Source organism: Artemia franciscana, chromosome 7 (assembly GCF_032884065.1).
Source record: "Artemia franciscana chromosome 7, ASM3288406v1, whole genome shotgun sequence".
In the NCBI taxonomy this organism is placed as follows: domain Eukaryota; kingdom Metazoa; phylum Arthropoda; class Branchiopoda; order Anostraca; family Artemiidae; genus Artemia; species Artemia franciscana.
In genome coordinates, this window is record NC_088869.1 from 44212710 (window position 1) to 44225223 (window position 12514).

Sequence of the window (12514 nt, forward strand, 5' to 3'; positions counted from 1 at the left end):
ATCAAATACATATGTAAATACGTCAACAAAGGCAATGACATGGCAGTTTTTGGCTTGCAGTCCGAAATCAAAGATATCGATGAAATCGTACAATATCAGGCTGGAAGATACATAAGCAGTAATGAAGCTGTTTGGAGAATTCTTTCATTTCCGATACATGAACGTAGTCCAGCTGTTGTTCACTTCGCGGTTTATTTACAGAATGGTCAACGTGTTTATTTTTCAGAATCCAACGTGCAACAAAAAGCCCTGAATCCACCGGATACAAAGTTAACTGCTTTCTTTTCGCTATGCAAAAATGATTCTTTTGCAAAAAAACTGCTGTATACTGAAGTGCCTTCGTATTACACGTGAAATACTAAAAATAAAGTATTTGAACGTCGAAAACAGGGTAAGTCAGTCGACGGCCAACCTACCATCTTCAAAGATACCACGATAGGAAGACTGTACACCGTTCACCCAAATCAACATGAATGCTTCTTTCTACGCCTGCTTTTGGTGAATGTACCCGGTCCAACGTCCTTTGAGTATTTGAGAACTGTAAACGGTATTCGAGAACTGTAAACGGTAATGTCCAAAGATATACTCCAACGAAAACGGTTAGAAACGTCAGATATGACTTTTGATTTTACATCAGAAATGTATAACTACACTTTAGTTATTATAGAAGATTTGTGCGTATGTATGGCAAACAAACCTCTTCAGGATTTGGGAATGCCTTCACCTAATCGTACCGCTGCAGTTTCGACATGTGTAGAATTGGATCGTGAACAAAGTTACAGTACGAGTGATGTATTGTCGTATGTACAAAATAACATTTCCAAGTTAACGCAGGAACAAAAAGACATTTATGATACGATAATGCATTGTGTCGATACTAACGTTGGAGAAATTTTCTTTTTGGATGCGCTAGGAGGTACTGGTGAAACGTTTGAGATAAAACTGATTCTGGCATCAATTCGATCAAAAAATGATATAGCGTTGGTAATTGCGTCGTCCGGAATAGCCGCAACGTTGCTGCCTGGTGGAAGAACTTCTCATTCCGCTTTGAAATTGCCTCTGAATTTGCATTCTACAGAAACTCCCACGTGCAATATTTCCAAATCATCCGGGATGGGTAAAGTATTGCAGCAATGCAACCTTATTATTTGGGACGAGAGCACAATGGCACATAAAAAATCGCTCGAGGCTCTGGATCAATATTTGAATGATTTGCGAGGGAATTCGAAACCCTTTGGCAGCACATTAATATTGCTTGCGGAAGATTTCACGCAAACATTACCTATAATACCTAGATCAACCCCTGCAGACGAAATGAATGCTTGCCTGAAAAATTCTAATTTATGGGCACACGTAAAGACATTAAAATTAACTACAAATAGATTTTGTCGCGAAGTGCCCCCACCAACTAGGTTTTGGGAACCAAGATTCGAACCAAGATTCGAGACCAGGCAGTCCTTTACAAGTCAGTCGACATAGTTTTGGAACCAAATGAGGCGGTTAATTATCCATCTGAATTTTTAAATTCCGTGGATCTTTCAGGGTTTCCACCACACGTGCTACAACTAAAAATAGGCGTACCAATAATATGGTTACGTAACGCAGTTAATTTGTATTGTATCTATCTATCTATATAAAAACGAGTTGTGTGTATGCATGTTTGTTTGTTTGTAAAAAGAGCGTTTGCATATGACGTCATTATAAGTACATAAGGCTTTGTATATGCACAGACAATGGGAAAGCCAAGAATGTTGTATATTCGCAAGTTTTACGTAGTTCAAAACACATATATAAATCTATATTCATAGGTGGTACACAGGGACACAACTACCATGGCGCGTAACAACTTACGCGCGCGGGGGGGGGGGCTTGGGGGGGGGTGCAAAGCACCCCCACCAACTAGGTGTTGGGGTGGCGCGAAGCGCCACCCCAACAGCTAGTATATATATATAAAAATAAGTTGTTTGTTTGTCTGTCTGTCGACTGACGTCATGTTTGTGTGTCGACTGACGTCATGTTTGTCGACTGGAGTCATTATGAGGATTGAGCATTATTACGTCATGAAGTTGTTTGTCGACTGACGAAATTACAGATCGGGACAACGGAACACAAATGAAGACCGGGACACAGGGGATATAAATGACGACCGGGACACTCAAAGAGAAATTACAGACTGGGACACCGGGACACAAATAACGACCGGGACAGCGTAGAATGTTGTATATTCGCAAGATATGCACAGGTGGGACACAGGGACACAATTACAATGGCGTGTAACTTATATGGCGCGTAACGACTTACGCACGCGGGGGGCTTGGGGGGGGGCGAAGCGGCTTTTATTGAGAGTGAATAGATATAAAATTATTTAACAGGATATTTCGAACACATATACAGTGTTCATCATCAGCAGTAAAACTCCTTATTGACAGTGAATAGATATAAAATTATTTAACTGGATATTTCGAACACATATACAGTGTTTATCATCAGCAGTTTTACTGCTGATGATGAACACTGTATATGTGTTCGAAATATCCAGTTAAATAATTTTATATCTATTCACTGTCAATAAAAAGGTATCATCCCTATTTTGAACTGTTTTACTTTCGTCATGGAAAGGCAGTGTGGTCTTCGAAGTTATCTACGTCGAATGTATTCAAGCCGAAGTAGCTGAGTTGGTAAAGCGTAATGTTCCAGGTTCTAGGTCCGAGAGGTTCCAGGTTCGAACCTTGGCTTTAGCATTAATACAAAAGAAGAAAAAAAAACTAAAAAAGGTAAAAACTACAAAAAAACTAAAAAGAAAATACTAAAAAAAAAACTAAAAAAAAACTAAAAAAGGTAAAAAACTAAAAACTAAAAAAGAAAAAAACCAAAAAAAAACTAAAAAAGGTAAAAAGCAAAAAAACTGAAAAATAAAGGAGAAAAAGAAAACAAAAAAAAAAAATAAAAAAAAAATAAAAAAGGTAAATGTATTCAAGCTGAAGTAGCTGAGTTGGTAAAGCGTCATGTTCCAGGTTCTAGGTCCGAGAGGTTCCAGGTTCGAACCTTGGCTTTAGCATTAATACAAAAGAAGAAAAAAACTAAAAAAGGTAAAAACTACAAAAAAAAACTAAAAAGAAAATACTAAAAAACTAAAAAAGCTAAAAAACTAAAAAAAGGTAAAAAACTAAAAACTAATAAAAAACTTAAAAAAACTAAAAACTAAAAGAAAAAAAACTAAAAAAAAGGAAAAAACTGAAAAATAAAGGAGAAAAAGAAAACTAAAAAAAAAACTAAAAAAGGTAAAAACTACAAAAAAAACTAAAAAGAAAAAAAAACTAAAAAAGCTAAAAAAAAAGGTAAAAACCAAAAAAAACTAAAAAGAAAAAAGGAAAAAAACTAAAAAATGATTTCATCATATACCAATTCTAAAACGAATGTATAGGCTATACAGACCGGGACACAGGGAATAAAAAAAATAAAAAGAAAATACTAAAAAAAACTAAACAAGCTAAAAAACTAAAACAAAACTAAAAAAAGGTAAAAAACTAAAAAGTAAAAAAGAAAAAACTGAAAAGAAATAAAAATAGGTAAAAACTACAAAAAAACTAAAAAGAAAAAAACTAAAAACTAATAAAAAACTAAAAACATTAAAAAAACTAAAAACTGAAAAAGAAAAAAACTAAAAAAAGGAAAAAAACTGAAAAATAAAGGAGAAAAAGAAAACTAAAAAAAAATAAAATAAAAATAAAACAAAATAAAAAAGGTAAATGTATTCAAGCCGAAGTAGCTGAGTTGGTAAAGCGTTATGTTCCAGGTTCTAGGTCCGAGAGGCTCCAGGTTGGAACCTTGGCTTTAGCATTAATACAAAAGAAGAAGAAAAACTAAAAAAGGTAAAAACTAAAAAAAAAACTAAAAAGAAAATACTAAAAAAACTAAAAACGCTCAAAAGCTAAAGAAAAACTAAAAAAGAGGTAAAAAACTAAAAACTAGAAAAGAAAAAAACTAAAAAAAACTAAAAAAGGTAAAAACTACAAAAAAACTAAAAACTAATAAAAAAAAACTAAAAAAACTAAAAACTGAAAAAGACAAAAAACTAAAAAAAGGAAAAAACTGAAAAATAAAGGAGAAAAACAAAACTAAAAAAAATAAAAATAAAAATAAAAAAGGTAAAAACTATATATATATATATATATATATATATATATATATATATATATATATATATATATATATATATATATATATATATATATATATATATATGTATATATATATATATATATATATATATATATATATATATATATATATATATATATATATATATATATATATATATATATATATATATATATATATATATTCACAGGTGGGACACGGGGACAAAACTATAATGGCACGTAACTAATATGGCGCGTAACGACTTACGCGCGCGGGGAGCTTGGGGGGGGGCGAAGCGCCCCCACCAACTAGGTGTTGGGGTGGCGCTTTGCGCCACCCCAACAGCTAGTTTTTATATATATAGATAGATACTGTCAAGGAATCTCTCAGATAGCCCCTGCCTGTTTATTCCCTCATAGTCGTAATACCAATTTTTCAGTGATTATGTATTTTCTCTCATATTTTTTTTATAATTGCACCCAACCATTATAATCTTTGCGCGCGTGAGGGTTAGAAATCAATAAATAATGGGTTGAGTGAGGTGTCAAAATAGGAAACACTTTCCTTGATATCAATTAAAAAACCTTCAATGGGTCTAGATAGATTGTGAATTGTCAACTGATACCCCAGCTGTTGCAAGAGAAGCAGCTCGTTATTCAGTATAATATCAGTTGCCTTTTCTTTGTCCCCTCTGAGATTGGTCACAGTGGGTTGGATGAGGTGTCAAAATAGGTAACACTTACCTTGATATCAATTAAAAAACCTTCAATGGGTCTATATGGATTATGAATTGTCAACTGATACCCCAATTGTTGCATAAGAAGCAGCTCGTTATTTAATATAATACCAGATGCCTTTTCTTGGTCCCCTCTGAGATTGGCCACAAAACTTCCAATTGACACATTAAATTCATCCACTTTTGCGGCGAGATAAACACAAGTAGCCCTAAAAAAGCAACACCAATAGCAACGTAGCATTTAAGCTGATTGAACATTAGAGTCCAAGCCGACAACTATTCTAGGCAGAAATTTTGAATATATTAAGCCTGCTGAACCACTCACAGCAACGAATAATCAAGAGGTCAAATAAAAGATAACAACTCATATCAATAAATATCAATTCAACCATAACTTTCAAAACTAAAAACATAAAAACTTCCTTTGCGCTATTCTGTGATTGAATCAGTCTTTTTTTTAATAATACAAACAAGTGTACAAGTTGTAGTTAAAGCATTAGCTAGAATCTAGTAAAGAGCAAACTACATCCAATAGTAGCCAAAAAAAAATGATCTTAAAAAAGGTTTCAAATATAAAAGAGTGCAATGACGAAAACAAATTTATAGGAAATTTGAAAGAGCTCGAAAACGGCAACATTGAAACGGTAACGAATAGAACCTATAACATTGAAATTCCCTTGTCTGAAAATCCTTGAAAGGAATTTTTCAGTCCCCGCTTTGAAAACCTGAGAAAGTTTAATTCAGTCAATACAACCATTTTAGAGTATCCTTTTTTCCGGTAGCTGGATAGTGATACATTTTAATAGGTGTTTAAGTAGTTAATGAAAGCCAGTCCTTATACCTATATATTTTTTGACTTCTAAATTGGTCTTCATAGCAGTGAAGTAAAATGCAACTTTTCGCAAAAACACTGCGTCTTTGGGGCCATTTCCACATTACAATATGACGTCATGACATCGCGCTAGAATGTCTCTATATATAAAGCGAATTCTTAACCAAAGAATTAATGGCGAATTTTTCTCAATCAACTTTTTTCAAATCATTTTTTGTTGAGCTTGTGGTTTTTGTGGCTTCTGGTGGCTCTTTGCAATGTTGAAAATCTCTGTAAAATTCGCTAAAGATACTGGGTTTCAGTGATAGCTGAATGAACTGCCTTTCTATTGGCCAACTTACGAGCAGGTATGGCTTTATAATCATAAAGCTCCAAAACTGGATTAGCAAAATTTCTAATGTAATATTTGGTCATCATATCACCTAATGTATTGCAGTATTGCATTAAATATTCACTTTATGTAGGTTTTACGCTTAAACCCAACTATTTCCACCACTTCCAACATGTGCTTGGACCCAAACCCAAAGTGTATCGTTTCTCAAAATTCCATAGAGCCAATAGTTTTTTTTAATACTGTGTATTATCCTTACAACTTGGGTTATGTTCATTCACCAGGTGTCTTATGGCTAATGAAGCTGCGGAGCAAATTATTCAACTCTGAGTAGGTCTTTTTGACAGATTCAATCCAGTGTCCTATAAATCTAGTAGTCCTATAAATGGGTGTCATCTCAATGACAAAAAAAAGATAGGTCCCCTTGTAACTTAAAACTACAAGATATTGACCTACTGGGAATTACCACACCTCGACCAGCACCCTTTACCGAGACTTACGCTATTTCATGAATTGATGCTATGTCTAGACACCGGTTAAATAATAACTTGAGAGATCAGAGCTGCACTATTCATTTCCTTAAATCAGTTTAGTCACTATTGAATGAAGCAGATGTAGTATGTATGCAACCTATAGATCTCCCAAGTGTATATGAAAAACTGCATCAAATCTTTTTAAATTTTCTGACTTGAATCACCATAAAAGTGGTAATGGTACTGTCAAATATGGTAGCGTCATCTTTACTTTGATCACAAAAGGCACTTAAAATTTGCGCTTGAGTGAACCCATTCCCAAAAGCCTATGACAGCTGGTTCGAAACCATCAACCCAGAAAAAATAAACGCTTCAGTGACAATCTCTCTCGGAAAAAATGCAAAATTCAGTATCATACAAAGTGCAGCTAGAAACATCTGCTTAGACACAAAGACATGTTGAATTTCGCCGTATGAAGTTATGCTCAATGCCTTATTCAAAGATTATGCGAATTTTCCGAGGCTAATAACTTTCATGGTAAATTTAAAAGTAATGCATTTTACATGTTTAGGATTAGCATAAAGCCTCGGTGGCTCGGTAGGTAGAGCGTACGTTTAAAATAAGCCTAAATAACAGATCTTTTTTGTGTCTAAGAACTAAATCAAAGGACACTATGTACATCCTGGCTGTCAAAATGGCGCCTCAGCAATCAATCAGGAATGATTGAGGGAATTTAGTCAAAACTCTAAGGAAGTGTTGGGGGAATGTTGAACTAAATCAAAAGACACTATGTACAGACAGGTTTTCAAAAGGGCGATTCAGCAATATCTAAGGGACAGCCAAGGGTACTAAATTGAAAACTCCAGGGACTCTTGAGGGGAGGTGTTAAACGAAATCAAAAGAAAATGTATGCACCCAGGTGAAGGGCGTTTGTCCAGAAGAGCAGGAATGGCTGTGGGCATTAAGTTGAAACTTCCAAAAAAAGTGACGGGGCTGTTAGAACAAATCAAAAGGTAAAATGTACATAGAGTTTGCCAAAAACGTGTATCTAAAATATCTCTAATATGGCTGAGGGTATTTAGTTCAAACTTCTAGGAATGTTAATGGGGATAGCGAACTAAATCAAAAGACGCTATTTGCATCCAGCATATCCAAAATGATCTATCTGTAATAGAAAAGGAACAGTTAGGTCAAAAATTTCATGAAATATTGAGAGAGATGTTGAACCCGATTGAAACACTATCTGTAGCAAACTTTGACCATGATTGCGATTTCTTGTGATAGCGAATACTTGCGACTGTAACTGCAACTACTTTCAACTGTGACTACGTGTAGCTATGACTCTAATTACTTGTGCCTGCTACTGCATGTGACTGTGATTACTTGTGACTAGTATATTTCTACAAATATTACTATACTACTGCTGATGTTAAGATTGAGCTTCCAGCCTCTTTTTTCAAAAGGAAACTGTGTTTCTAGGTTTTTCGAAAATGGCTAGACAAAGCAATCGCACTTAAAAGGATGCATAGGAGATTTGAAAAAAAAAGAAAAAAGAATTAGCTGAATACTTTGATGAGGGAAAAAAATGATTATTTAAGTTTTCAATTCCTTTGTGTCAAGTCGAGAAATAAGAGGAATAGATAGCTATTGCAGCGATTATTACTTCATACAAAAAAGCTTGAATACTTTGAACAACAATAGGGAGGAACCTGTTAGGTTATTAGTGGTTGTTTCAGGTGGCCCAGAAAGACTACTATCAAGTTGATGTCGACATCTATCACATATAAAATCGCAATTCTGGTGCAAAGTTACAGTTTGGGTGGTAGTTCACCTTCCATTGACCAAATGATAGTTTTAACATATAACAGTTGTTTTTTACAAAAAAAAAGTTGGTTTCTAAATCAAAAAAAGCAACGGAATCAAAAGTAAAACTGAAGTAAAAAAGCAAATGTTAAAATGTAACCTAAAGAGTGGGGGACTGAGGGGAAAGAAGCCCCATCCAAATATGCAGGATAATTTACGTTCAGTTTAAGCTTAAATCTTACTATTTAATTTCGTAAGGAAAACCAGTTTTTTTTCTATTTGATTCTAACAAAGTTGACCACAAAAAAAAAAAAAAAAATACTTAGCCAATTTGCATTTAAGGTGAAAATGAAAGCCAGCGTTAATGATAGGCCTATACAAAATAGGCATTGGTTAATTTGTAACTAGAGAGGTCCTTTCAATGGAATAATTACAATAAACATCCATGAAGACAATACTTACAAAATATCTCTTGGATGGTAGTCCATTACAGAGTTCTTGAGATAGAATCTTTTAAAGTAATGAAATCCAGTGCCAACAACTGATGGTGGCATAGCAGGTTTGAAAATCTTGCACAGTTCAAAGAGTTTTTGTTCATAAAACATTAAAATCTCCTTTTCTTCATCGTAAGTCAAGAACTCAGTTGATCTTCCCTCAAGCTAAAAAGTAACAAAATTCATAGACGTAATATTTCCTCTAGTTAAACTCTATTCTCATGTCAGATACCCTTTGAGAATCTTTTAGGCAAAAAAGGGAAGAAAATACCATTACTTTACAATAATGTTGTAAAATTACCTTAAAATAAAAACTCCGTCAGTAAAATTGGTAAATAAGGTAAAACTAGTAAAATAAGGTAAAATGTGGTAATCCCTAGGAAATATAGGGTAAAATTGTTGTTTTAGATTTGCCCTGTAGCTACAAGACCAGTTGAGCATTTCTTTTTAAGCAGTGCTTTTAGGTTTTAATGAGATTTTTGATGATCTGATTTTCCTGGGGTTAAAAATGGTAGGATCGAACCCGTGCCCCTCGGACAAAAGATTCCCAAACCAGCGTGCCAACCACTTTGCCAGTCGTTGTGTTTATATTCTTATCAACCAAATTTACAGCAACTTAAAATTAAAGGATTCAAAGAACATTTTATTGTTCAGTTTGAATTAAGATCTCAAACCCTAATCAGAGAATTCTTGCCAAATCTAATTGGTTAATGGCTTTCATTTATTCTGGCTTGGTTTGTTTGATTCAGTCTTTCTTCTGCTCTGTTAAGAGTTATTTCAAAAGGATAGTATTCTTTCCCTTTTTTTAGCACTGAAAACTGCTGGGCAGAAGTCCCTGGCGAAATATCTGCCTCTGTCATTTTGCTTCTTTTCTGTCCACTGGCTGACATTACCCTCGTTTTTCTCGGTTATTTAATTTATTATTTTTCTTTGTTTGTGATATGACAATCCTGCTTGTAGCCCTATCTGTCTTCAATAGCTCACAGAACTAATATACTTTATTTCAGATAATATTTCACCATTTTAAAATTATAACTACTTGTACTATAATACACTTTATCGTTCTAATAACAAGATATTTAATTAGACCTATACAAAAAATTAAATCATATTCAAACTTGTTACTGCCAGCCTCTTTCCACTTTTTTTTATGTGAAAATTGTAAGCCCTCGTAAAATATGTTAATAAAATATAAAAGATACCGGTAAAATAGTTAAAATACCAATTTTAGGGGGGTCCATAAAATTATGGTAAAACGCGTAAAATACCCAATTTTACTGTGACCAATTTTATAAGTTGTGACACTACTTTACAACCTATTGATACTATTTTCTAACGGAAATGTTTACAATTGGGATTTAGAAGGCCTTTTAACTTCGAGCGTCATCATCGCAAAACTTCCTTCAGAGTTCAGAGAGAAGCAGAATAAACTATATCTACATGGCCTAGGTGGCCTGAAGTGTTGCACAGCAACCATTTGTGGGCTTCGTCAACAAAAGTGTTGCAGGAGCAACGCTTTTGTCAGAAGTTGAAAAAATATTACATCAACGTCGCAGCCAGTTGAACGCTAAATGTAGGCTATATATCTAATGTACCCTTAAATATGCTGGACATTAATAAAATATTTAAAATTGACACGAGTATTTGATCCCTTGTCTTGGTTTGTTTCTTCACTATCAGTTACTTGAATATACAAGGCTGCATACTCTCACTGGTCCTCTTTAATTATTTATCGATTAAACCCTTGACTATACCGTACGGGGATTGAAGGAATAATAGTTGGTAGAAATGTCAACTTGACAGACCTTGAATAAGCAGAAGACGTAATCTTTCTTGCGTCGAGCCAATACTCCGGCCAGCAAATGGTTGACGAAGTCACACATTTCTCAGCTTACCTCGACTCACGAATAAACAAGAAGAAAACAAAAGTTCTTGATATGAACATCACTACAGATTACCAACTAACCCTGAATGGTTTCCCACTTGAAAAGACTGACAGTTCTGTTTATCTAGGATCCGAGGTGGATTCGAAGGGAGGATGTGATCAAGATGTCAACAGAATAATATCTAAAGATCAAGCAGTTTTCAGTTAGCTTCCCAAACATATCTAGGTCCGTCGAGAAATTGGTTTGCGGACGAAGATAAGCATGTAAAAGTCGACAGTGAAGGCAGTACTACTCTATGGTTTTGAATCGTGGCCCGTCAAAGCAGCTCACGGACGTAGTATAGTGATTTTCAACCACCGTTGCCTATGTACAATTTTATGCTTCCGGGCTGAAATTAAACTTTGGACGACAATATCGGCCAACATTGTTTTAGCATCGACATCATCTCAAGCGTCATCAAGCTCCGTCGGCTTGGAAACATTTTGCGTTGCCGCAATGAAAGCCTCATTGAACAGATATTTGTCTGTCAGTTGAATAGCAGCCAGTTGAACTTATCTTTTTGTACCAGCACCTAATCACCAAAGATAACTATGGTGTAAAAAGGATTTATGAAAAATAAATATTGACTTTCTAGGCAGCTGAAGCTTGCCTTTTCAGTCGTCGGCATTGTTAAGGATTAAAACTTACAATATCATATTATACAACCTAACTAGCATTATGTACGATATATATATATATATATATATATATATATATATATATATATATATATATACTAGCTGTTGGAGTGGCACTTCGCGCCACCCCAACACCTAGTTGGTGGGGGCGCTTCGCGCCCCCCAAGCCCCCCCTGCGCGCGTAAGTCGTTACGCGCCATATTAGTTACGCGCCATTGTAGTTGTGTCCCAATGTCCCACCTGTGAATATATATATATATATATATATATATATATATATATATATATATATATATGTTTTTAACTACGTAAAATTTGCGAATATACAACATTCTTTGCTGTCCCATTGTCTGTGCATATAAATAGATTGTCAGATTTACCGACTCTTGAACATGCAACACATAATGGTCCATGGAAAAACAATCCGTATTCAGATCTATACCTCATAATTCTAATGATTACCCTTGAGCTTTGTTGATGGTGATTGCTAATCGACCATTCCCTGTGTCGTCGTCATTTATATATCCCCCTGTGCCCCCCGGCGTCCCCGCTGTAGTTGTGTCCCTGTGTCCCGGTCGTCATTTATATTCCCTGTGTCCCGGTCGTCATTTGTGTCCCGGTGTCCCAGTCTGTGATTTCTCTTTGAGTGTCCCGGGCGTTATTTATATTCCTTGTGTCCCGGTCGTCATTTTTGTCCCCGTGTCCCGGTCAGTATATACATTTGTTTTTGAATTGTTTTTTTTTTAGTTTTTAGGTTTTTACCTTTTTTTAGTTTTTTTAGTTATACCTCATGGTTCTAATGATTGCCCTTTGTTGATGAGCTTTGTTGATGGTGATTGCTAATCGAACATTCCCTGTGTCCCTGTCGTCATTTATATATCCCCCTGTGCCCCCCGTTGTAGTTGTGTCCCTGTGTCCCGGTCGTCATTTGTATCCCGGTGTCCCGGTCTGTATATACATTCGTTTTTGAAATGGTATATGATGCAATAAATTTTTGTATTTTTCCCCTTTTTTTCTTTTTAGTTTTTTTTTTATTTTTATTTTTTTAGTTTTGTTTTTCTCCTTTATTTTTCTCTTTTTTTCCTTTTTTTCTTTTTTTTTCTTTTTTAGTTTTTTTTTTATTTTTAGCTTTTTTAGTT

The 12514-nt window shown here is 34.7% G+C and overlaps 1 protein-coding gene across 2 annotated transcripts in view; it reads right to left on the reverse strand.

Annotated features, from left to right (window-relative positions):
- The window catches only part of LOC136029353 (cyclin-H-like), a 62609-nt gene that overhangs the window by 24566 nt on the left and 25529 nt on the right, over positions 1-12514 (reverse strand). For both annotated transcript variants that reach the window (XM_065707656.1, XM_065707655.1), the window contains exons 2-3: positions 8781-8977; positions 4887-5088 (exon numbers count right to left, since the gene is read on the reverse strand). In XM_065707656.1, the coding sequence (XP_065563728.1) occupies positions 4887-5088; positions 8781-8977 (399 nt within the window). The remainder of the gene's footprint in view (positions 1-4886; positions 5089-8780; positions 8978-12514) is intronic.